General features: G+C 33.0%; 1 protein-coding gene across 1 annotated transcript; it reads left to right on the forward strand.

Moving 5' to 3' along the window:
• Nucleotides 1-311: 311 nt before the first annotated feature.
• Nucleotides 312-24,288, forward strand: LOC118189706 (uncharacterized). The gene is made up of 3 exons (XM_035360364.2): nt 312-538; nt 19,548-20,439; nt 23,920-24,288. The coding sequence occupies exons 2-3, from the start codon at nt 19,548-19,550 to the stop codon at nt 24,072-24,074; spliced, it is 1,047 nt and encodes a 348-aa protein (XP_035216255.1). The 5' UTR covers nt 312-538; the 3' UTR covers nt 24,075-24,288.
• Nucleotides 24,289-27,834: the final 3,546 nt, after the last annotated feature.

Raw genomic sequence — 27,834 nt, forward strand, 5'->3', positions numbered from 1 at the left:
AGATTTTAAAGACAGTAGATAGTTACTTAGATTTAAGTAATTTAAATTGTTAGTGGCTGATAAATCTATTTTGATCAAAGATGCATGTTAGTAGGATTTAGAAAGGGAAAAAAAAAAAAAAAAAAAAAAAAAAAAAAAAACTGATATCCTCTATCCTTTTGCTCTCATAATGCAAGTTATGCAGCGTGTGGACATCTCTCTTTTGTTCATCTTGGTTCCCCTCCCTTACCGACAATTTCACAATGCAGCAACTGGTTTATGTGAAAACACATGTGCGTGTTGAGAGAGCCACCTTTCCTAGTCAACTGGCCATTTGCTTTCATGCTCGCATTTTGAGTTGGTGCGTTTTTATTGGCTTGCGTGTGGGGGGTAACTTTTTGTATGACAATGGAGTTTTTTTATTTTTGCTTCAACCCTATTTTGGGTAGACTCTTTCAAATTATATGAATAATTCGAGTTACAACAGATGCGAAATTGTTCCCCTGGAATTTATAGCTAAATATTTTGCAATATTTATGTAATAAAGAACTGATAAAAGGTAAGGAATTATTACATTCTTTTATACGTCAATTTAATGCGTTTAAATTGCAAATTTTAAAAATCAAGTTATAAATATCAGATAATGCAATGAAACATATACGGTCCAGGTTGATTTCATAAAATTTTAGCAATAGCTCTAGCTCTTTTCTGCTTGTAATTAACTTTTATATAAATTTAAAAAAAAATTAGGAATCTGTAGCATCTTGCAAGTTATTAATGCAAATTTTGCTTATTTGGATCATTTCAAATATTGTAAAAGGATCTGACATAAAATGCATATCTAAAGGAATTTATGAAAACCTTAAAAATTCTAGAAAAACAATACTAGAAGTGAGAAAAATTGTAAGAAAATGCTTTCTAAAATTAAAATTGAGTGGTAAAATTAGAAAAGATATATATAAAATTTTCCCTTTGTAATCAAGAATTCACTAAATTCAGCAGAATAGTCACTTTAAAATGTAACTATTCTGTGTGTTTGTTATATGGTCTACTTTCACAACATGCAGATACTTATAATCCATTATTGAATAATTTGAATAGAGAAACTATATTAAATGATTAAATATACTGAATGAAATCTTTAGGTCTTTTTAACATTAGTAAACTCTGTAATGTGATAATTTTTGTAATGATTTTAATGCATGAAACATTTTGATTGTATATTTTTTACTATATATTAAATAATGAAAAATTAATCGAGTTCGCAGCCGTTATTGAATTAAATTTTTTCTTAAAACTAATGCAAATGCTGCAATACCTCGCACAGTACGGGCAATCGGTTCCAGCAGTACCCCGGACTTTTCGAAGCCGGGCTAATTGAGGAACTTACTATCAACAAAAAATGATAATTCTGTTCTATTTTTTTTCTCTCCCTATATAAGGATAAATAAAACAAGATTAATAAATTCAAATACTTTGAAACTTTACGTTTTTAGTAATTCAATTTTTATTCTCGAAAACCTGCAATATTAATCTCTGCACATTGTCTTCCTTTAGCCTTTTCTCTTCATACACTTCTTTTATAGCACCGAATTACTTTGTTTATCGTTCGGCGAATTATAAGTGAACGTTTAATGTTGAGATTAACTTCCATAATATATTCTGATAAAATTTCATCCATTCCAATTGTTTTCGATATTTGTTCAGCTGTTAATTTTCAATATAGCCGTCGTTGTCCTCTATCTCCTCACAGGCCCGTTGTTCATCTGTGTTAATAAGTGTTTTATTATCTATTTAATTAATGTTCGATTTGATGCACTCAATTAAGTGCTCTTCTCACCTCTTCTGCCGATAGTTGACAGAGCTCATGAAAGAACGGCTCAAGAATAGATACTTTTGTAAACAAACAGACAGCGGAAAAGATACTTGGAATATGCATCCCATTGTATAATTTAAAAAATGCATAAAAAATGCCCAAAAAGTATCTTGAACGTCTAATTGGGGAAAAAAAAACACCTAGTCATTTATGCATTAAAAACCATTTTGTGCACTAATGTTTTAGAATTTATTTTTATTTTGCTCAATTAATATTTAGTTTTCTTTTAAATTTTCAAAACAGACTACAGTGAATACGGACTGATCTAAGCCAAACCTATGCGAGGTACTGATGTATTTTTATTCTATCTTAGCTGCTAAACTAGTTTCAGTTAATTATCATAATTTATTTCATTTCAGGAAATAGAAATGATGCGTAGTAAATATCTTGTAGAAAGTGATTTATCAATGCTTCGAGGTCAAATTATTGTTCTTCCTTATAACTCTGAGATCAAAAACGCAACTTCTATTTCAAACGCTTTCAAACGCATTGATCTCATAATATTCTGATCCCCCTAAAAGATCTATTTACAATTTAGGTCATTAAAAATGCATGACATCAAATTTTATTTAAAGGGCTGTAGAGTTGCGCGCCTCCAACCTGCACTCAACCAAGAGGTGACTGTTGAAACTGGAATTTAGACAGAGTCTTGTTAAGAGTTCAAGTCCCTTTTTATTCAACTTAAGAAATTACAATTGCGTGCTCTTGTCGCTCACAAACTACGCCGACCCGGCGGTAAAATAAAAATAAGAACCTGAAAAGAAATAATAACAAGACTCTAACTACGAGGCTCTCTAAACGTAACTAACCTCACCGCGTTTTACAATACCGCTGCTAATTCAGCAAACTTTGAATATCACGTTGAACGATTAACAATTCTCCGAGGCAAGCACACAGGCCGAAACGCGGGGTTCTTCAATTTCTGGCTAACTACCTCCGCGCTCGTGAAGTAAGAACAGCACACCTCGAACTCGTTTCCATTCTATTTAACTCAGAATACTTCCGCTGATAATTTGAATCCTTGCGCGTTCTACTAACATTTACATATTCTGGCATTGGCAGTTCCAGGGGAAAGTAAGCCTTGACAGGAAAGATAGTTTAAACTTAAAATAAATGTTAGTTAAAATAAATATAAACCCTACATTTGCCGCTGCCAGAATTTGGAAAACTTGGAAGCAGGTCCTACAAACGACCTGTTGTAAAGTTTCTACAATTCTGAACTAACTCTTAAGAGCCTCGTTTACACAAAAAAAAATCTTATGTAACAAAAGGTATACTAAATTTCTGTAGATACTTATATAAATCTCTCTTCTTACAGCAACTTTTCCTGGACTTCAGCAATCAATCTTGTTCTTTTCCTTCCAGCATCTGGAAGGAATAAGTATCAGTATCTTTCTAAATACATTATAATTTACACTTTCTTGACACTGAATAAATTTTTGTTCTTAAACGATTCGTTTTCCTTAGTTACTGCTTACTTCACATTCATTCAATTATTCAAACATTAATTTAACTTTACCCTGGCTCTTCACCATGTGTGGTGTCAAACGGGAATATTCGTGTTTTAGTCTTACAACACTTCCCCTAACTACCATGATTTGTTAGAATTCAACGACCAAATAGACACACCTTACTCGACATTCTGCAACTCGAAGAGCTACTTTAACACTCTTAATATTCAAGTGTAGGTGGAGAACCCTACAAAACACATTCATTCTAACTTCCCCCTCATTCATCTTTAGACATGCAGGCTTTCGCTATAAAGCATGATTTTATCTACAGTTTAATACTTAAATTCGAATTCATTGCTTTTAAGCATTTACTTTTAGCATCTAAAATTTTATTCATCTAGACTAAATTCTACTTTTACATAACATTCAAGTATTTACGTATATTTACAAAATTTTAATACATATGATTTTTATAATTTACCATAAAATGAATAAGAGAAAATAAATTTTTACTTTACTCATTCTTCGCCAAGCTGGCGGCACTGAAACTAAAATTCTTATTAATACAAGAATACGAAGTTATTTTTATCTTCGGCCAAATTTTGGCTTTAACATAACAGAATTAGTCTTTTGACCAACAGAAAATGCTTGTTCTTAGATTTTGTACTTAAAGAAAATAATACTTTTGCCTTAGCTAAATAAAGTAAAACAAAACTAAGTCTCAACCGAGACATATTGACATTCGTCAAAACATAGAACTTCGTACTTACGCATAACATTTCGGAACAACAACAAAAAATTTATAGAAGATTTTAACTTATCTTTGAGTTTTCGATGATTGAAACTCCGTCATTCTTTTCTGGCAAAACTGTTCCCACGTTATAGGTTTCATGGACGTCAATCTTCTCCTTACTGACCTCCGAGTGTCGTCCACATTAGTTTTTCCTTTGCGTCCTCTGCATGCTGGCCTCTTGGCGTAGCAATCGTCGGGTTGCTGTCTTTTTCGTTTTTCCCTTGGATGGCTGGTCTTGACGTCCTCCGGTCTGGAGTCCTTCTTGAATTTCTTCTATTGTTGCTGGTCTTTTCGTTCCTCCTGCTGTCTTTTTAGTTTCCGGAACGGCTGCCTTGTTTGCACCTGACTCTCTGGCCCTGGGAGCGTTCTCCTTGATGTATAATTTCTACTGCGATACGTTGTAGGTGGTGTTTTCCTCTTTACCAAGGTTTCTTTACGCGGTGGCTTTGCATTCTTGTTTTTCTTAAATGCTGGAGTCTGAAAATTTTCGTTTTTTCTTTTCGGTACCGTCGCCTGGGTTATAGAAGGGCTAGGTCTCTCTTCAGTTCTCTGCTTCTTGGGTGGTGGAACGGTTGTCGTTATTTCTGGACCTTCTACTTCTTTTAGGCTTGAGTCCTGCAAGAAACTTTTAAGGATTTCAAAATCATTTTGATTATAGTATTTTTTCCCCTGGTCGGGACTTGCTTTACAGATTTCCCCTCTCTCGTTCTTAAGGTACAATACGACTCCTTTGATTTTCTGAATTACATAGGGGCCTTCAAATTTTGGAGCTAACTTTGCAGTAAAATTGTCTGGGGCACTTGATTAAAGAAAATTCCGCTTCAATACTTTATCCCCAACTTTAAAATCTGCTTCACGGCGTTTTCTATCGTAATATATTTTTTGCTTATTTCTTGCCGTATCCGAGCTTTTAAGCGCCTGATCAATAAGTTTTTGCACATCTTTCTGTTTAAACTCTTGCTTACTTGTTGCACAAAGAACATATTATCTAAAGGCGTAATTAACTTTCGGCCTAAAAATAATTCTGCTGGGGTTTTTCCCGTAGTATCGTGATTTGCCGTTCTTAAAGCATAAGCTAATTCATTTATGTAGCCATCCCAGTGCTTGTGATGTGTGCTAACGTAACTGCGAATTATTTTTACAATGTTTTTATTCACTCTTTCTGCTATGTTTGCCTGTGGTCTATACGGAACCATTTTGATATGGCGTATGCCAAGTCCAGTGCATATGTTTTCAAATATTTGACTAATGAATTGTTTTCCGTTATCGCTAATGACTTTTATCGGTGCACCGTATTTTAAAATGTATCTGTGTAAGAATGCATCTGCGACTGTTTTGGCTGACGCGCGTTTAAGTGGAACAATTTCTGTCCATTTTGAAAAGTGATCTACAATTACTAAAAGAAAACGATTTTTATTTAACTCGCTCTGGGGGAAGGGACCAAGAAGATCTATGCCTAAAATTTCATTCGTAAATGTAGCGCGAATGCTATTTAAGTACCCGGCCGGGCTGTAATTAATATCATTTATTAACTGACATTGATTGCAGGACCTGACATACGCAGTTACTATTTTGTATAATTGCGGGAAATATACCGCCTCGCGTACCCTTTTTAAAGTCTTTCTGACCCCTAAATGACCCGCTGTTTTCGCGTCGTGTAATTCCTTCAAAATGCTTAATCGAAGCGAGGCTGGGATGACTGGTTTGTACTCGAGATTTTCGTTTGTTGTTTTCGTACAAAATAATAAATTATCTATTATTTCATAGTTTTCTGCTCTATTTCTTATCGCATCGATATCTGTGTGCTCAAAGCTTTCGGGGTCTTTCAAATATGCATAGATATTTCCAAATTCAGGATCAGCTTTCAGTTCAGTGATAATCGTATCTCTAGAATCTAAAATTTTTTAAGTCAACACAGCGCATTTAAGTTCATTTCCTTCATCGTCCAGTTTTATACAAGAAAGTGCGTCAGCTACATTGTTTTCCTTACCCGGTTTATATTTTATTATTAGATTATATTCTTGGAGTTTTAAAGCCCATCTTATTAACCTGGGCGTTAGGTTTTTCCCCGAGTAAAGTCTACCAACAGCCGCATGATCCGAAAAGACTGTTACTGGCGCTTTGCCGAAATAAACTCGAAATTTGTGTACAGCCATTAATACGGCTAATGTTTCTCTCTCTGTAGCTGTATAATTCCTTTGTGTCTGATTCAACGTTTTACTAAAAAATGCCAGAGGATGGCTACTTTGCATAAGAACCGCACCCACCGCATAGTCCGACGCATCTGCTGCAATTTCCAGGTTTTCGTCCCCCTCCGGGAATTTCAAAACAGGGGCATTGATAAGCGCTTCTTTTAATCTTTCAAATGCGGTATTTGCTTCCGCTGTCCACGTAAATTTACTTTTCTTTCTTTTAATTACTAACAGTGGTTCAACAATATTAGCGAAATCTTTTATGAAAGCCCGATAGTAAGAACATAACCCAAGGAAAGAAGAAAGTTTCTTGGCGGTGTTGGGCGGTGGGAAATTCTTGATCGCTTTTATTTTTGAATCTTGCGTTTCTATACCCTTTTGCGAAATTTTATAACCGAGATATTTAAGTTCTTTAGTTGCGAACTTGCATTTTGAGGCGTTAATTGTAAGACCGGTCTCTTTTAATAATTTAAAAACTTCTTCTAGATCTTTTATATGTTGTTCCAACGTACTACTCGTTATAATTATATCATCTAGATAAATTAAAGTTGATTTTCATAGGACAGGCTTTAGAACAATCTCCATAGCTCTCTCGAATGTTGATGGGGCCCCACACAACCCAAAGGGCATGCGTAAAAATGCATAAGTGCCCGATGTTGTTATAAACGCGGTTTTATGTATGTCTTCGGGTTTCATAGCTATTTGATAGTAGCCAGACGTTAAGTCCAAAGTAGTCATATATCTAGTAGATTTGATCTTTCTAATAATTTCCTCTATAACCGGCAAAGGGTAAACTGGGAATTTAGTAATACTATTCAGTTTTCTGTAATCGATAGCAAACATCCAAGCCCTTTTATCCGAAGGAGGAAACTCGTTCTTTTTCCTACATAGTACGACTGGACTCGCGTACTCACTATTTATGGGCGTTATTATTTTATTCTTTAACATCTCCTGAATATGTTCTTAGATGATTAGGTCTTTTTGTTTATCATAACGATACGGTTTAGTCCTACAAGGTTTTTCGGCAGTTAACTGTATCTCATGCGTAACTATTTGGCAGTTACCAGGCTTTTCTGAAAATAAGTTTGAAAAATTACTCACCACTTGCTGGATGGCTTGACTTTCATGGTCATTCAAATGGCTAAGGTCAACTTGCGGTTGTTCCACAGGTTCCACCACCCTCTGGTCCATTTCCAGCACAACAGAACTGTCTTGAAAATTCAGTTTGGCCCTCGCGGTCCTTAAAAACTCCATACCTAAAATAAGAGAATTTTGCAGATTCTTCACTACAAAAATTAATACTTTGAGGCTTTCCTCTTTTACCTGTATGTTTATTGATAATTTCCCGATGCAGAGACAGGTTTTTCCTTGCGCCGCTATAATTTCCGTATTTTTGTTTTTAAATAATCGTAACCTATAAAAATTCTTTTTGAAGAAGGTTTCGCTCATAAAATTACCTTCAGCTCCTGTGTCGATGAGGGCTTCTACTGGTACATCGCCAACCAGGACTTGTATAATTGGTAGATGTGAGTTTTTTACCATGACCGTATTTAAATGTCTTTTTGAGGTTTTTTTTTAAACTTCTGGGGTCTGGACCCTCGCTTTCAGAGGCCCCTCTACTCGTTTAAAGCTTTCCTTTCAACTTCTGCCTTCTGGGTACGCGAATGTTTGTTTTCGAATTTCCTTTTTGGGCCTTGACCTTCGAGGTTCGATGAGTTAGCTTGATAGCTTTTTCCCCCATAAGAGCGGTTTGCATTTCTGGTTTGCTCATTTGAAGATTGCCCTCGGGTACTTTGAGAATAAGATGCCCCTCTAGCTTTTTCCGCTATTCTGCGATTTTGAAACTTCACCGCCAATTCGAAGAGCTCCTGCAATGTGCTTGGGTTTCTAATTTCGAAGTAGTCTTGAACAGCAGGTAACAATCTTGGTAAGATTATTTCAATAATCTCCGCGTCGGGTTTCTTCCCATACAGCATATCCGTCAGCTTAATTTTTCGCAGAATAAAGTTCTTCAACTATATAGTTCGGCTTCTAGCCCTGCTCGATCTTTCACTATGGCGAAGGCCTTTACTAACGATTTTTTGAAATTTTCAAATGTATATGTCTGGCTTCCAAATTCCCCTAATAAAAATTTGCCTATATTCTTCCACCATAGCGCGGCCTGTCCTCTTAGTGCAGATGTGGCGATGGCAACTTTTTGTCTTTCAGGCACAGGGTAGAGCTGAAAGGGATTTTCTAGGCCTTCTAGAAATATCGCCACCGAATTTTTTCCGTCGAAATTAACGTTTGGCTTGATTGACGCTCTTAAAGTCTGGACCAGGTATTCAAATCCTTCCAATTGGCTTGCCATTTCTTGGTGTTGTCCCACGGCTTCCATCCGATTTTCGGCCATTTCAGTTCGACAAGTGTTCGGGCGCCAATGTAGATTTGCGCGCCTCCAACCTGCACGCAACCAAGAGGTGACTGTTGAAACTGGAATTTAGACAGAGTCTTGCTAAGGGTTTAAGTCCCTTTTTATTCAACTTAAGAAATTACAATTGCCTGCTCTTGACGCTCACAAACTACGCCGACCCGGCGGTAAAATAAAAATAAGAACCTGAAAAGAAATAATAACAAGACTCTAACTACGAGGCTCTCTAAACGTAACTAACATCACCGCGTTTTACAATACCGCTGCTAATTCAGCAAACTTTGAATATCACGCTGAACGATTAACAATTCTCCGAGGCAAGCACACAGGCCGAAACGCGGGGTTCTTCAATTTCTGGCTAACTACCTCCGCGCTCGTGAAGTAAGAACAGCATACCTCGAACTCGTTTCCATTCTATTTAACTCAGAATACTTCCGCTGATAATTTGAATCCTTGCGCGTTCTACTAAAATTTACATACTCTGGCATTGGCAGTTTCAGGGGAAAGTAAGGCTTGACAGGAAAGATAGTTTAAACTTAAAATAAATGTTAGTTAAAATAAATATAAACCCTACAGGGCAATGAAATCAAAAATAACGTACGCATAATCTCAATAAGAAAACTGACATATCATACATGTACTAACACATTGCTTAATGTTACGAAATATTTTAGAGATAAGTATAATAATAGCTCTCAAATCAATTTGGTCACAATACTCAGTATACACAATTTTACATATATTGCTTATATATTTTTATTTAAATTTTAATCATTTTAAATTTTTTTATAAAATATAAAGGGATTCATTTCAATATTTAAAATGGTTAACAAATTGATTAATTTGCTTGAGAATGTCTTCAGTTTTTTTCATTAAATAATGAGAAATAAAGTGTTTATTATTTAATTATTATTCGGAATTGTAACACATTCTGATTATTCTGAGAATAAAATTCTATTATGGTAATTCTTTTTAATATCAACAATTAATTAAAACTTTTTTCAAGTTAAATTGTGTCGATATAAGGCAGGTTTCGCTTTTCCCCCTTACTTTCTTTTGACTTCATATTAGTGCTAATTTCTCTTCAATCCACTTTGAAAGACTAATTCAAGATCAAAAGTGAATACAAAGTGAAGTATCAGTCGTTATCATGTGTAAGGATGTATCTATACACATAAAGAAAATTTGCTATTTTTAAGGTACCGATTGTTATAGATAGAGAGATAGCATCCATTGTTACATTTTACGATACTTTTGGATCGCAGTAGAATATAGTTTTTAGCAATTTAATAGTTTTCGAAATCTTGCTGGATCACTGGAATTATTGACATTCATTCATCTATTTTCAAACTATGGGATTAAAGAAATCTTATTGTCAGCAAAACGAAGCCAATAACTGTTTAAAGTAAAGCTTTAAGTAGAAGTTCCAACGATTTTCTCAGTACAAAACTTGAATTTTTAAAGTGCTGTTATCAGATCATATGTACGTCTGAAAGTTTGACACGTCACTTTCCTCGTTCGAGGAAAAGGCTACTTGAACGATGTCAAAGAAGCCACTGAAGACATCTTTGACTGCGTCAAACATGTCTTCAGTGCGTTGCTTGAAAAACGTCACTTTTCTCGTTCAAGGAAAAGGCTACTTGAACGATGTCAAAGAAGCCACTGAAGATATGTTTGACTGCGTCCGCATAATTATTCAAGTATTAAAATACTGTTCATCACAATCAGCCAAAGCTCCATGCAGTTTATTCCGCAAACCTATTTTTATGACGTTCACTTGTCATCAAGAAATCTGAATTAATTATTCTATGGTGGCTAATTTTCAGCAGTTTCCTGTGATAGAAATTTTTCTTGCTGTTATATATTGAACGGGCCAAAAAATGTACCAGCTAAAGTTTGTTTCCGATTGCTTAGATCCCAACCTTTCTTCTTGCATCCATCTCTTTTAAAAGAATGGTTTTTCTTCATCGAACCCTTACGTTTTTCTCTGTAAGAAACAGCATACAACATAATCGTAATACTAATAATTGCACATGCAATAACTTAAAGAATTACAGTTTACAGTTGGACTATAGACAACAATAAGAACAATAGACAAGTTTAATTTCAAGTTATTTTAGTTAAACTAAGAATATGAATTTTCTGTCTTATTAATATTTTTTATTTTAGAATTAATTATAAACAAGTTTTCGGGAACAAAAATCACAGATTCTAGTTGCACAAACGTTTTATTTTAATTAATGAAATGGCTGTGCTTGATGCACTTATGCAATGTTTTAAATACTTGGCATAAAACTGCTTAACGTAAATCTTAAATCACTTTGTTCTAAATATTGAACATGTTTCTTGCTTTCTGTAATAAATTATTGACTTGACTAAAGCATGCTTCTACTACAACGAAGAAGAGGGAAAATTGTTTTTCTCAGATGACTTTCAAACTTCAAAACTTAGCTTCTATATATATTTTGAATAAGAATTATGCTTGAACATCTTTCTTCAATGCAATCAATTCTTCTTGTATTACAATATACAGTATTTCGTAGTTCAGCGGTTCTATGAGCCATGCTGGTACATCCAAATTTTCAGCGAACATAAAAATCTTGCTTTAAGTTTTGTAGAAGGCTTCTGAATAACAACGAATCTTCTGAGGACGTTTTGTGTTTTTCACATTATTTTGAGTGTTTTGTGTTTCTGCGTTTAACTTTGTTGTACTGGACGTTTTGTATGGAAAAAAATTATATTTAAAAAATGTATTATTAATTAAAAAATATCTTAAAAATATTGTATGCCCTTTTTCTGCCGTATTTATTTTACGCAATGTCTTCCTTAGGACATGGTTTAGTTTTGTATCAATAGACAATTAATTATCACTTTTAAAACATTAATATTTTTTTACGCCGATCGATTGCCCGTGCATATTTGGCTATCGATTCTTGAAGATCACTGACCCCTTTAAAATTTTATCGACTCCCAGGGAGTCAATACAGACCCTGTTGGTATTGATCCCTTCTTCAGTTATGTTCAAATGTTTCTGTGCACGGTTAGAATTCTATTTTAAAATTTATTATATATTTTAAAATAGAAAAGACAACAACGTACTTCTCATGTTTGTGAAAATAGAAAACTTCTACTAAATAAAAAAATAACTACTTCATTATTTGCAAATTATTCTTGCCCGAAACAAGTGAAAGATGAGCATCCAGAAAAAGGCTTCAAGGAGGAGTTTTAGGGCATATTTTTGATGAATCATTGGTAAACGAATATGCTTACAAAATATTTCAAATGATTTTAAAATCCCCCTTATCAACCACTAAGTTCTTTTATATATAAATTCACTGTTTATTAACTTTTATATGAAAAATTGTGAAACATAATTTTAATAATCATGTACTTCAAAAATGAAACACTCTAAATTTATAAAAAAAATTATTTCAAAACAAATTTTAGAGTTCCTCTCATTATTTTTAACGTTTTACGATCTTGGTCTGCATATTTCCATTCTTTTGAACAAAACATTATCGTCTTTAAAGCAGAGACCAGCGTAACACAATTACGAACGTCATCAGTTGTAGAGCCATTAGGCTATAGACGATACGATACTCGTATGTACGATGTGAATTTCAAACAAAATCTTCCATTCAGAAGTCAAACAACAAAATTCAGCGTTATATTTACAAAATTTTGCTGTGAAAATTTTGTAAATATAACGCTGAATTTTGTTGTTTGACTCTGAATTAGTATTTATTTGGCGTGTTATTGTGTCTTAATTAAAATCTTCCATATTTTAGTGTTAAGAAATCTTTTATAAAATTCAGGACATAATTATAAAAAATGTTTTTGATTAAATGTTGGTCTCTAGTATGAATATAATTTTTATTATTTATCGAAACTAATTTTTAAGTTTAATTTTCTTTTTTTTTGGGGGGGGATACTAGTTTCTATGAAATGGCATCAACAAAGATACACACGAGCTATGGAGTTGGGTTTCTTAAGACTACTGGTTAAAATATACTTTTCAGCATGTAATCTTATAGAGTATTTGGAAATATTTTTCCAATAAGCGAAAGCTCCATAGATCTAACAAATTACAGTCAAATGTAGCCACGTCTTGTGAAGATCGAGTTTTTAGTAAAATTTTTAGTTGTTATCTTCTTTGACTGATTTTGACTGAAACAAAAACTTTCACTATCATGGTGTTCCTTCCTGTTCATGACATCTTTCCTGTTGATTAACCTTGGTCTTTTCATTAACTTTTTAATTTGTTTTTTTATTTTCCGTTTCCTATTATGCTTAATTTGGCGTACAGGATGATGATTTCCTATTTCCAGTTGCCACATAACGAGAAGTGTATCAATTCTCTGTCTCATTTGGCCAATTTTACTATCATGCAAGTCATGCAATATTCATATGAAATCTACTTGCATTACCTCGGAATCTTCCAAATTTTGTGGAGGTGAATTTTTAATTAATGATTATTTAAGTCTGATGAGACAATTATTTAAGGTCCTATTTTTGGTTTGGATCCTGCTGCACATTTAAATTTAACATAATTATTTTTACGGTAGCTTTGTATTAATCCGTACCTGAAAATGATAGCCTATATATTCGTAGGCTTTAATCTGAAGTTTAAAAGTTGATATTTTATGCGAGACATAAAGGTTAACTATTGAGAGAAACAGTAAGTCGAATACCGAATACTTCATAGATTTCAAATAAAATATTACTGTTTAAAGTAAGAAGTATTTCAAAAACTAATTATTTTTGTACTTTTGATAAATAAATTTATGCTTGTAATAGTAATTTTCACTGCTTATGCACTTTATAGATTTAACGAAAGATACATCTAATTTTCTTTTTAAAGAACATTTTTAACATGATTTTGATGTAAAACGTTTTAAATATAAAATTAAACTTCTCTTTTTGTACGATTTATTTTTACTAACATGGTTCAGAGAACCTTTTTCTCCTAATATCCAGATGATTTATCTTTGAATGATATTCCAAATAAAAAACAATTACTGGAACCTACATTCATATAAAAAATGCCACACTTATGTCTCATTTTTCAAAGTAATCAAACTTTAGAAAGGAATTATAGATTCAAAGTTCCTGCATTAAAATGATCCGTCAGTGAAAAATTCATTATTATACACTGTTCCATATAAATCTTTTTTTTTTCCATTGGAATATAAACACGGACGCAAAACTATTTCAAGAAATCCGAGACATATTTAGAATTTTACTCAAAACAGCTGTTGTTAGAAAGTGATAACAAATAAGCACTAGTTAATAAGCAAACATGCAAATTGATTATATCTTTTTCACTTTTGTCTCTTTGAATTGTCCTTAACTTATAGCAGCTAACACTGTCAGTTGGCAACTAGAAGATCCATACTAATTCAGAAGTCTTAATTATAGAAGATCCATGATTCGATTGCGGAAATAACCTGATAGTTTCGGCAAAGTTATTCAATATATGCTTTTATTAACTTTTAAAATAACATATAAAAAAAGTGCCTAACTAACTGAAAATCATTCAAACATTTTACTAAAGATTTTTATGAGTTTTATTTAGAAAGAGAAATAGTTATAGACTAAGAAATGCTGGGATTGTTATTCCGAAATACTTACTCGGAGATCTGGATACTGGAGACTTCCTTTGCCAGTTTCCGTGTCGGGAATTCAGGTTCTGCCTCAAATTCGGTGACTGCAAACTTTCCGAAAATAATTTTTCCAGTCAGTGATAATTTTATTGCCATATATAATTCTTCTTGGAAACATTTGATTAGTGTCAACTCCTTAAAACTATAGTAAATAAATCCAGTTTTCGACAAGTAAGATCCGACTTTCGTCAAATGAGGTTTCTACAATCAACACATTAATTTCAGTGGATAAGAATTAAAACTGTCTCGATTTTTCGGCAATATTCTTTAACTCTGAAAACAGCTGATAGCTTCTGGTTCATTATTCTGTGAATACCATTAACTCACGAATAATATAAATGCATAATTATCAAATATAAGAAGATTCAGTCCATGTTAAAAAGAATACCGCGAAAGATGAGGATATGGTTTCAGGAAAAAGTCAGACATTTATTGAAAATTACTGCCATTTGAACCCAGCCGAAGTTGTTGGTGTCAATTAATATGTAAATATCAAACGAATTGTACTGGATTTTTACAACTGAAACCAGTCTTCTATTTTTTATATGTACTCTACATTTTTTACTCAGTTTTCTTTTGAAAGATTTTATCTGAAACTTAATTATTGTGTGAAAGTAGAGTTAGGGATATACATACTTAGCTTTGTAAGCGCATTTTACTTAAATTAGTGATAAAATCTTCATTCGATAGTTCAGAGATTTTTTCTTTTCTTATATAAATATTGTAATTGAAAACAAATTGTATTTCTATGCTATCTAATAGCCTAAATATTAGTGTTTAAAGTACTGATTTTTTTTATTTAAATAAATTAACATTTTAACATTATCATTAAACTTGTTATTAATTAACGTTAAAAATTATTTTATTTTCAACATTTATTATTAAAAATATTTGCGATTATCGGGACCATATAGGTATTTTTTTTCTTATATACACGTACCTTCAACAATAAACATAAACTAAATTTTATCTGAACTTAAAGATACACTTTTCAATGAGAATGTGATAAATATTTAGTTTTATAGGGAATTTGATAATTATTTTAACATTTCAATGCTTAGATTTTCATTGCTTTTTGGATGTCAAAGAAAGTATTTTTTTATATGCTGTAATGATTACTGTTTCTAAAATTTAATCAGGTGCGGTATTTGACGTGCTTAAGTCATTATCGTAATAATCTTTTTCATTATCCTCAATTGTTTTGTTAATCTAGAACACAATTTAAATAGGCTTCAGCCAGTCATTATTATCATCATAATTTAGATTTTTTCCAGTGGTCTTTACATCATCTCTTTTGCATGCGTGATATTCATTATCACACTGCTCATTTCCATTTTCATTTTTTTTTCTGTTAAAATTAGATTGATGTATTTCTTCAACGCAGAGATCTTTAATTTACTTCTGATATATACCATGGCTTAATTTGAAATTCCTAAGACAGAACTTGATTAAGTCTTTCTGACTTCCTGTTTAATCTTGAAATTGGAGTATTCGGATAATTGGACAGTTTGCGTAATAGGAGTTCGGATAATCGGTCGTGTAGCTCCCAAATTTCCTACATGGATAACTGAAAGTATATTAAAGGAAACATCACGAAGCAGTCAGTTAAAAGCTTGTAAATGAAGGACCATTCTGTATCATTCCTGTATTATTCTGTTAATTTTTCTGTATCAATAATTTAAATTTAGGCTTTAGCATTCTTGGATTAGTAATACAGAAAAATGTTTTGATTCTAAAAGCTGAAGTTTAGAAAAGTATTTTTGTATGTATACGACGTTATAAAAGCTGAGGTTAAATAAAATCGCCTTTGGAGTATAGATATTATGTTGAACAAGTTATTAAATTGTCGATTGCAAAAAACTTGGGAGTCAGAAATTCTCTGTTGTCAATTTCTTGAAGCTCGCTGCGACATTGTGGTGACACGGACGTGATCTTTTGGAGTCAGATAACTAGAATAGCCCTTCTTGTAATTTAAGTTGAAAATAATTAAATAATTGTAAAAAAAGGAATTAATTAGTAAGAAAATCTAGGCTTATTTAGGACATCATTTAGCCGAAATTTTAATCTTTTAACTGAAGAAATCCGCAAAAGGTGCCTGATGTTGAAGTTGCAGTAACGAAATGGGCTGTATTGAAGGGTCAGTTTGCACAGCTTAAAGAACTAGATGATGAGATTTTAAGCAAAATTAAAGGAGATGGAGAATATGATTCAGAATATGCAGATATTGAAAAGTGTGAAGAAAAAATGGTTTTTAGGAACCAACTTACGCCAATTAGTACTTCCATTGCTAAATCTTAATAAGAAGAAACTGAGACTGTCTGCTAGGTGGATTTCCTGCTGCGTATTTTATTTGCTTATTTAGGTTGAACTTGCCATTGGGTAGTGTTATCGAACTATTCCAGAGTCAAGATAATTGGCTAAACTCGGAAAAGGGAAAACATCTGCTAAACTTGCAAACGTGAAAACACCCGCTAAACTTGCAAAAGTGAAAACATCTGCTAGGGAACAGATCCATCCTGTGAACAACTGTATATTGCTTGTAGGTCTATTCCCTGAACTATTGAAAATGCACAGATCTGATTCGGAAGAACCAGCAGAGGATTGATATTGTTCTCAGCATTTCAAAACTATATAGCGTGTTTTTTCTAATAAAAGGAAAAAAAATTATTGATATGATAAACGAGATTTTAACTGTTAAGTTTAACTAATGAAATAAAATCAACTTTGACTAAACAACACACAGCTAACGTTTATATCTTAAGCAGAGGTGCCAACCGACCAAACCCAGAAATCGACCGATATTTTTAAGAAATGAGCAGAATTTTTTCAGTGACTAAACTAATTTTTAAATGACAAAATTGTGCAGAAGGAAATAATTTTTTTAAAGTAGAGGACTAATTTCAAATAGTATCTAATTAATATGTGGAAATTCAGTAATTCTTAAATGCACATAATAAAAAATACTTACATATAAAAAAGACGTATTATTTGTACCTTCAAATAGAAAAACAATACATTGCTCAAAACAATTATGGGATATTGAGAGTTCGATGTGAAATAACCATATAATCGACAACTTTTTTAAGTAGAAGAGGCTAGAAATAAAAATTATAACGTTTAAAGAGTTGAGAATATGCAAATTTTGCCTGTGACGTCAAAAGGTAGGCGTTTTAGATTAGGAGTGAAAAGCGATCTGCAGCATTCTTTCTGTAGGAGAAGATTAAAAACAACTGACTCCCGTTGAATGTTTGCATAAGTGCACGTAAGTGTGCAACATTGCTTCCGATTAGAGGAAACCACACCCCATATTGAAACTCATTTCTATTCCATAAATCACGTTTTTTTGTTTGTTTGTATAGTATGCACAGATTGTGCATTTTTTGTTTACCTACAGATATAGTCAAATTTAATTATTCCTCGTTCGTTGGTTTTTTCATATCTTACAACACCTACACATCACATATCAATCACCAAAAAATTTCCACATCCGCAGTTTATATCCAATATCATAATATCCCCTAACTGTTTTGAGCAGCTGTGTACTTTAGTCGGCTTTAAGGAAATTGCAAATAACATTGGTAGATTTTGCTTTCTTTAAGAAACATAAAACGTAATTTTATTCATAGCAGTTATCACGTAGATTTATTTTTAGCAGTAAGAAGAGTTTAACTGCTTTTCTATATGCATGTGTTTAAGGATATTAGCTTTTTCTTAGTAAGAAATCGAAAAATCTCAAAGCGAAATGGTACACACTGCAAGTATGCTAAATGTTCTTGATGAAGTAAAGCAAGGAAAGTTATGCAAAGAGAACGCTACAAAAATCTCTTTCAACCAGTCCATTTGCATGACTTCAAACTGGACTCGAACTACAAGTGCTTAGCGGTCTTATCCACGTGACCACTAGTGGACTTCTTAGCGATGAAAGAACAGCCTTATTTTCATTGGCTAATATATGCCTAATCAAGAGAAGCGCCGCTTGAGAAATGAAATATGATGATTCCAAATATATCTGTTCTCACATTCACAGAGTAGCGTACACGGGTAATGCAAAAGAGAAAATTATTTCAGACGCCAAAAAATATGCTTTCATGTACAAGTAATGAGAAATTAAGCCAAGCCACATAAAAGTCGAGAAATTTTAGGGATTACAAAATGTAAAGAAATGTGTAGTAAATTGGATTGAGAAGAGTGCGGCTCGAAACTGCGAGTCCTCCGCTTGAATCGAGAGATCTGGCACCTCTGTTTTTGGCAGACAGAAAGATTTAAAGCTTGGTAATTTGATATATAAAATAAAAAAATATGAAAGGTTTCCGATTTTAAATTACGTCCAAAGGGGCGTTTTTAACGTTTTGTGTGTTACCTTTATTTATTAAATATCATGTTTTTTGCACTTAAACCATAAAATTCAATTCAACAGCAATGTCGCAAAATAATTTTAAAATGAACATATCTTTAGAATTTCCGATACACAGTTCCGCGCGCTGGAGATAAAAAGGTCCCCCCCCCGTAGGGTGTTGCCATTGCTCGCTTTTAAATCGTTGAGTTTGCTAATAAAAATTCGTTAAAGTTTTACAAAATATTAAAATCTATAATAAAACAGATTCCAAATTTCAAATTTGGCTTTTCAGATGCTCATATTAGCAGTATAATTACGTCATTCAAAATTGGATAGCTCTATGTACCGTTGTTTTATCACAATGAGAGAAACATACATACATTTATGCAGATTCTTCATTATTTAATTTCTTCAAATATAATGCAGGACTCTAACATTTGGTGGCAACAATTTGAAAAGTGATACGTCGTTTATAGTGATTCGACGCAAAATTTCGAAACGAAAACAATACAGGGACAAAGACCCTTTAGACTAATAACTTTCTTTTAGGCTGTGATCTGAATTAATTTTTTTTTTAAATGAGAAGAATCTTTCACAGAAATGGATTTTTTTCATTCTTATTTTGAAAATATAAGATGAAGCTGTTACTGACACTGATTTAGAGAGCTATAACATGGATTTAACAAATATTTCAAAAAAGCATAATTTTTCTAATGAAATTTTAAATTTCCCTAATTTTTGTTGCATTCGGAAAGATTTTGATTGTGTTTTTATTATCTGTATTAGATGAAATAATGTTTTTTCTTTACTTTTGTAATTCTTAAGATTATTATTATGCCAATTTCAGATGATATTAACCTCAGGATTGATTGTTGCCTCCGTTCTTTTGGTTCTTAAAGTAAATTCTGAAGATGTGCTAATAATAGGGCCGACGAATAATTCTTCAATGCTGGATGCCTATTATGCAGAAGAATTGCCTTTGTGTCCACCGTCACTGGAAATCTTACCTTGCACTTGTGATGGACCTCAAAGTTTTCTTATATTTCATTGCGACAGAATAACAGAAGTACAAAGTATTTCACGAGCTGCACACTCCATTCCATATTTTAGAAGTTTTGGTAAATTTAGTTTGACGAACTCTAGGATTTCGAGCATAGAATCCAACATTTTAGGTTATATTCAGTTTGAGTATATCTTCCTAAGGAAAAACACAATCACTACAATTACTTCCGAATTTTTTGATTCTTCAAGAAATTCATTGAAGAGGATAGAAATAATTCATAATGATATTGAGAAATTTCCTTTTAAAGAATTATCATCATTTCCGAAATTGGAGTATGTTAACTTAAAATATAATTCCATCAAAAGCATTCCAGACGAAGCTTTTGGAAATATTGTAAATAATAAAATTAAGAAAATTGATTTATCTTTTAACAAAATAAATCACATTGGATCAAATGCTTTCAAATATCTGACGAAATTAGAGAAAATCGATCTGCGGTATAATAAACTGACAGTAATTAATAACTTCGCATTTTCCACTATTCAAGAAAATCCTAAATTGACATTAAATCTCGCAAATAACAAAATAATGTTTGTGTCTGATGGTGCTTTTGCTGGTCAAGTTTTTAAATGCTTGAATCTCACCGATAATAACCTCACTAAGTTATCAGAGCAAGCTTTTAAAGAAGTTTTAAAAAGAATGGCAGAAAGAAGAACTGGAGTTATATATGTTAATCGTAAGTATCTTTCTTACAAAATTTTACCATTTTAAAAAACAGTTTGCCCATGAATAACTGAGGTTTGAAAGGCGCTCAGTTTTACCGTGATACTTAAATATACTGGAATTCTTTTTTTAAGTTAGTTTGAGACCGTTGTAAGCAAACCGTAGAGACTAAAAATATTAGAAAGTTAAAAAAAAAACACGCAAGGCATGAATGCATGAAAAATGTGCAGATACTTTGAGCACATCTTTCATGTACTCCTTTTTTTCATGTATCAGATTATATCCTTCACCACCTTAAAGTGTTATACGTTAAGCTATTGGAAAAAAACTTCAAGAATTTAATATATTTATTGTAACTGCGATACAGTTTCATTTCGTTTCTGTACGAAGTGTTAGTACAGAGATAAACGATGTTGACATAATTGATGAATCTGGTGTTAATACACATACTCAATTTATGTACATTAATGCAATATTTTATAAAAAAAATTCTTAAGCATGCGTTTTCGAAATATTAGGACTAAACCTTCATTACTGGTCTTCTTATGTAAGCAGAAATCCAAACTATTTGGAAGATAGAATGCCTAAAGAACCACCGAACAGCTGGTGTTATCATTTTATAACAATCATGCACATGACACGTAATATATGTGTTAATCTTTTGCTGATGCTATTAGTTAGGCTCAACAGTAATATATAATTAATTCAGAAATCAAATGTTATATGGGGATTTTCACGCATACTGTTGATAAATGCTGAGAAATCCCAAATATGGAGTTATTCAAAGGTCAACTATAAATATATTTCTCCCTGTGCAATAAAAGCACAATAAATTATAAATATTAATTTACAAAAATAAAAACGTCAAGTTCCAAATATATGTTTACATGACAATTTTAAATTAGCTGTCACATAATATGGAATATTAAGGTGGGAAATGTGAAGTATCAAACTAAAGAATTTAATACAGGTATATACTTAAAAACCACATAAATGCAGCCATGGAATGAAAAGAAGGAACTACAGTAACAAGCTTTCGGAAAGATTATAAATTAGCCTCGTATATCAGTTGTGCATCAGTATCAGTGTCTTATAACATTGAGTAATACTTCTTCTTCTAAGGCGTTTCACTGACAGTTTGATACATACTACTGCGTAAGTTCTCTCCAAATCATGAAATTTTTGAAAGAGAGTTTACGAGGAAAACTCTCTCTAAATTTTCTATGACTACTGCACTGAATAAACATCCCTCTAAACGTTTCATAATACCACACTATTTTTTTATTACAAAATGAGCTCATTGCTCTTCAAACTAGAGAGAACAATCAAAATATTTGTCATTTCTTTATAGGCGAAACAGAATAGTTTAGGCTGTAACAGATGATCCGAGGACAATGCAGAAGTTGAGTACTTTATTGATCAGGTCTAGAAAGTGCATTAAAATAATTCCAAGCGGTCAGGCCAAGAATACGTCTAAGAATATTTTTCATAACTTTTTTAATTGAGAGCATGTACGTGAATCTGGAAATGTGTCTAAATTAGCATAAATTATAAAAAAAAGAGTCATACAAAATATCAGGAGAATTTTGATATTATAAGTAAGTATGTACATCTTTCTTGGGTTAGTTTTTGAGAAAGTTGTGGTTTTAAAGCCAAACTCTTAACCGGCTGGAGAGTTAATATATTTTGCCTCAAATGTATGAATTTCTATAACATTCAATGGTTGTTATTTATTATCTTTAAATGACCTAGAATTGATCTGACAGAACTTTGAGACTACGACCAATGCAGATCGATTCCACTAAATCTATTCTATCTACAAAAACGGGAAATGGAGTAACGATCATAGCAGAGTCTGAAGGAAGTGATAGCATGAATGATTCTGACAGTACTGGCATATAAAAGATGTGGTAGAATTCACAGAGTATAAAATCATATTACAAGCAAGCAAATGATTTTTACTTCTTTTTCTCTGGGCCAAATAGTAAGTATAGAAATCTTATTTATTAGTCAATGGGTTAATATGATGCCTGTCAAATTACGGTCCTCTGCACCGATGGTGAGAGCATGACTATCTACCACTAAGGAACTGAAGTAAAAGTAACAATACTACAAAACTTCTTTCTTTTTGAGCTACGAAAAATGTTTGCAAATATAGACCATTTACGGCTTCAACGAGACAGGGCGATCGTACAGACACAGGAAGGTAACTGCAGAGATAAATTTATTGTCATATTGAAATAGTTTGTCCGCCCGGCATCATTATCTAAGCTGACATTATAACATTATCTAAGGCATCATCATAAGTCTTCCGAAAACGTTGTGCTATAGTAGTGGAATTAAGAGGCCGCAACAGAGCTGCTATCACAAATATGCTTGGTAAGATGCTACTACGAGAAATCAAGTGCCACATGGATATCAGTTGGAAGAATGTAAAATGAAGAAGAGTTGTCATTTGACAGAGATCACATTCTAATTTTGGTTGATAAACTATGTACCAGTAACTGTAATTTGACATAGAGAAAGCTAAATTAAATGCAGTTGGCCGCTTGCAATGTGATTTTGTTCATACGCTAGGAATTCTGCTATACTCTACACAAGGTGGAACCCTTTTCTACTATATAATGGTCATCACCTTTTCTTATCCTGGGTACACTCATTAATATTACGTAGCCAGTGAAAATCAGAAAGGCCTATTTTATTTTTCAATGCATTTTGATTAGATAGTTAAAATTGCTATAAAATATATTGGTTTATTATAATATAATATATATTGGTATATTATAATATAATATACTATTGGCTGATAGAGTTTTAGTTCCATTTACATCACCAGAATTATGTAAGAGTCATATGACATGGATTAATCTAGAAATGACGCAATGCAAATAGAGGTTATGATTTTTAGGATTTAAGGGAAATTAATTCACGCTACTAATTTAATTTTTTACATATTTTTCTTACAATATATAAGCATCGTTTTATATATATATAACGAAGCTTGAATAAATTAGAGTCCTCGGTGGGGTAGGGCTATCTCCAAGCTTTTGCATCTGGAGTACGTCCTACGTGATACAGGAAAAAAGACTGAGATATGCTCACTGCTCCTACGTGAAAGGCCATATTACGCAATTAAAGTTGTAACATTGCTCAGGTTAGTCTGCCAAGATTGGATCATCACATCTTTAACTAGAAATTATCGAAGTGGGATGCCTGTTTCGGCAGCTCAGTAGATTGACAACGGCTTGACTATACGAAGCAGGTTGTTTCACACCCTAACTTTGTGCTGAAGCAAAGGTCTTTAAGATGAGTAATAAGACTGATTGCATTAATATAATGATATAGATGTGGAAATTTAATTTAATGAAATCATTTGCAGAATTTTCATATTTACGAAAATAGAAAAATATATGATACTAGTTACTCTAGTTAATGAAAATTATTAAAATTTGATTAATTAAATTGAAATAATTTAAAATATGTTTCTTTCCAGGTAACCGGTTTCATTGCACATGTGACCGAGTAGAATGGATTATTAGACTTCCTACGCTATACAAATTACCTCTACTTGATTTTGAATGTTCGGACAAAGGAAACAAACCTATTCAAGATCTTTCTCTTGAAGATGTCCAATGCCATACCAAATAATATGCTGAAATGGTGATTAGTTTTCACATTTAAAAGTATAGAAAAAGCGGGGCGTTTCTAGAACTTTTTGCAGTTCACTCTATACTGCATATTAGAATTTCCTCTGCTTCATTGTTTAAAACTGAAAGCAATATCTTTCTTCTGTGATTATGGTAATAGTTTTAAATACTTACTTTCGATTTTGACGAATAAATTTCTCCGAATATTGTCTCAATGTTGATATTATTGGCAATAATGAATACAAAGAAAAGTAAACTATCATCTTCTTATTGATGTGCTGTTTTAGTTGCCCAAAAGCAACTCTGATAAAGTAATCGGTGTGCCTGAGAAAATTTATATGAGTCTTCTAATTACTAAATTTTACACGATTATCATGGCAAAGAAGGAATTATCTGGTGTTATCTAGCGTTGGAGTTCAGCTGCCATAAAAATCTAACTTTGGGTCACGAAATCCTGTGTTCAATCAGCAGCAGTTATCAAGGTCTTTGCAACGACATTCAACTAAAACCTTGGAGGGGCAGAGGCATTTTCTAAACTTGTATCACTTGTTCAGAACAAGAATATTGACTGGCATAAATATAAAAGCAATTTATCAATGTTAAAAATATATGAGCCTCAAGATAACAAGAAACAATCCTGCGCATGCTAAAAATATATGACCCCCAAGTATGACCAGAAACCATCCTGCGCTGATAGCTGGCTTCGGGTTTTAGGTGCAGTCGGTAAACATAATAATACTATCCAGAGATGGCTATTGCTGGAAAGAATAAGTATACACTAGTTCCTGATTTTAATAAGTATATACTAAGTTTCTGAATTAGATTCCCAGATAAGACCTAGGATACCAAATCTAGTGGAGGAACAGTTCTAATTTTATCTAACTTATTGAAATAATGCCGAATTTTTTAAAAAAGGGTTATGCTTTAACATTGTCAAATTAGGAAAAATATATAAATTCAGTGTTGGAAAAAAATTGCGCTATATTTGTAAAGCCATACTGTCGTTCTGCAATTTTATATATTCAATGCATTTCAAGGCCATAATTTATATAAAGAGAAATCTTTCATTGGATTAATGAATAATTTGATCAAATCATCGATTTTCACTTCATATGCAAGAGCATTTTAGCCTAATTGTTAGAGAAGGATTATATTTAGTTTGCATCCTTAACTGAATATGACAAAACACACGATCATCGTTTTAACGGAAACTGGCTCATATTTGTTTTACACATGGAGAAAATCACTAAAACATCAGTATCTGAAATGCGATCTGAAAATAAGAGCACAGAAGTCTTATACATTCGACCATTGGTGAATGCTTTCATTTACAAATCTTTCTTAAGTGAGTTTCAGTTTTATTCTTCTGGTTCTAACTTCATACACTGAAATTAAGTGTTCTATACCGTTTTGAAGCATTTTTAGAATGATTTCGGGCCCATTTAATTAATATATAAGTTGTAAGTACTTGTTATTCAAGTGTTCCCATAGCTTTTTATTCTCCTGGGCTGTACCACGTTCTGTACGATAGAGGAATTTTTCTTAAAATTTCAATGGATATTGCTTTCCTTTAATTACTTAATTACAGTCTTTAACTACGTTCTAGAGTCCATTAATCGCGGTAGGTTGGATCTTAGAAAGACCTCTTTTTAGCAGATTAGATGTATTAGTTTGGAAATCAAACAACAAAAATCAGCGCCACATTTGCAAATTTTCACAGGACTGGTTTCGAAAGATTTACCGAACCATCAACCTCAGCTGCTAAAGCGCAAATGATCGAGATAAGATATAGTAATAAGATAAGATAACAATGGCTGGACAGGAGTTAAGCTACTGGCGCCATCTATTGATGAAGCAAGAAAACTAAAACATAATTTCCTTAAAGGCTGAAGGTAAAGATGGATTGGAATTGAGGTCGTTAACTACTAGAATACAACGAATTTTTTAATGTGAAACGCCTCTAGAAAATATAACTCACCAATGGAAGATAGTTTTTTTTAATAATTTTGGTTTTCTGCTGAAAAATGGAAAATGTGATTTTTGGACCAAAAATGCTGGGCAACAAAGGATTTCTGTATTTCCTTTTTCATTAACATGTGCCTTACGTTCCTTAACGCGAAATTTTAAGGCCTTCTTAGTTTGACCAATGTAAATTATACCTTACTGGCAAGGAATCCTTTAAATACCCCAGGCATTCATATCCGGAATGGTGTCCTTAAGTATGGAATTTGGAATTTTATTGATAGGAGAATAAACGACCGGAAAGTTAAATTTCTGTAAAATACGTACAGTTTTATAGCTAATTGATGGAAAGAAAGGTATGACAACAACAAAATTCTTATAACCTCCTAAAAACAAGAGTTGGCTTTTGGCGCGTTGAGATACGAATTTTTTAACTGCTTGGTTAATAATGTCGGGTGAAAAGCCCCTATCAATAGCTACTGCTTTTAAATAATTTAGTTCTTGATCAAGAGCCAATTTGGAGGAGCAAACTTGAAGTGTGAAGCGCAGTGGCTAGCTCATCGCCCAGGAGCACTGCAGGTCCGGGGTTCGATCCCCGGTCTGGGCAAGGTCGACTCAGCCTTTCATCCTTTGATTTCCATCCTTTGGGTCGATAAAATGAGTACCAAGTTCGCTTGTGTCTAAACACTGGGGGTCCTGCGACAAGCTGACCACTTGTTCAGGCCATATGCTTAAGCACCCCGGGGCCCACGGTCAAGAAAGCAGATTTCGGGGCACTGCAGGCATTGGCCCACTAGGGCTGTTATGCACTGAGTTTAGTTTTTTTTTTAAGTTTATACTTGAAGTGCACGGAAAACAAATGAATAAAGTGAAGCTAACTTTTGTTTAGTTGGATGACATGATTTGAATTCTGGTGGAAGGCAAACCGATGAAAGTTTACAGTAAACCGTAGTATTGAAGTTGGATGTGTTACGTTTGACCAAAATGTCGAGGAACGGAAGAGAATTGCATGTCTCACATTCAAAAGTGAATTTTCGAGAGGTGCAAAGGTGAAGAGTGTTTAGGGATCGGATTATATGGTCCTTCGTTTAAGAGTTTAGTGACACCATCGATGTAAGTGCTCTTGTCCATGACGACTGTCTGGCCAAATTTTTCGGCCTTTGAAATGATAAAGTCCGGGTTAGAATGAATTTCGCGCATTGTAACTCTTTATCTCGCGTTTAGATGGGTTTCAAAGGCTTATTTTTGAATTTCATATTATGGGCGATAAGATGCCTAATAATTTCTTTCTGTGTATCTGAAACTTTACTGAATTTGAAAGCTTTTACGATAGGAGCCAAAATCTTTGGAATCGAGGGTTTTGAGGTTTGTGAGAAGTTAAAATTTTATTTCAGAACTCTCTCTTGTTCTTCTGATAAACTTGTAGGGTTTATATTTATTTTAACTAACATTTATTTTAAGTTTAAGCTATCTTTCCTGTCAAGCCTTTACTTTCCCCTAGAATTGCCAATGCCAGAGTATGTAAATCGTAGTAGAACGCGCAGAGTATTCAAATTTTAGCAGAAGTAATTTGAGTTAAATAGAAGGGAAACGAGATTTGTAAGTGTGCTTCTTGAATCACGAGCGTGAAGATTGCTAGGTAGAAATTTAAGAACCGCGCGTTTCGGTCTGTGTGCCTACTTCGGCAGTTAGTTGAATCTTTCAACTTCTTAATCAGAAAGTTTGCTGAATCTCAGCTGTATCTTAGAACGCGGTTAAGATAGTTACAATTATAGAGCCTCGTAGATAGTAACTTAGTT

Source organism: Stegodyphus dumicola, chromosome X2 (assembly GCF_044657685.1).
Source record: "Stegodyphus dumicola isolate Sdum_Otavi_A_Nest chromosome X2, ASM4465768v1".
NCBI classification, from domain to species: Eukaryota; Metazoa; Arthropoda; class Arachnida; order Araneae; family Eresidae; genus Stegodyphus; species Stegodyphus dumicola.

Excerpts from the sequence above, each read along its gene's own strand:
- LOC118189706 (XM_035360364.2), top strand. The coding sequence starts at position 19,548 with ATGATATTAACCTCAGGATTGATTGTTGCCTCCGTTCTTTTGGTTCTT. Across the intron at positions 20,440-23,919 it reads TGGAGTTATATATGTTAATC|GTAACCGGTTTCATTGCACA; the intron begins GTAAGTATCTTT and ends GTTTCTTTCCAG.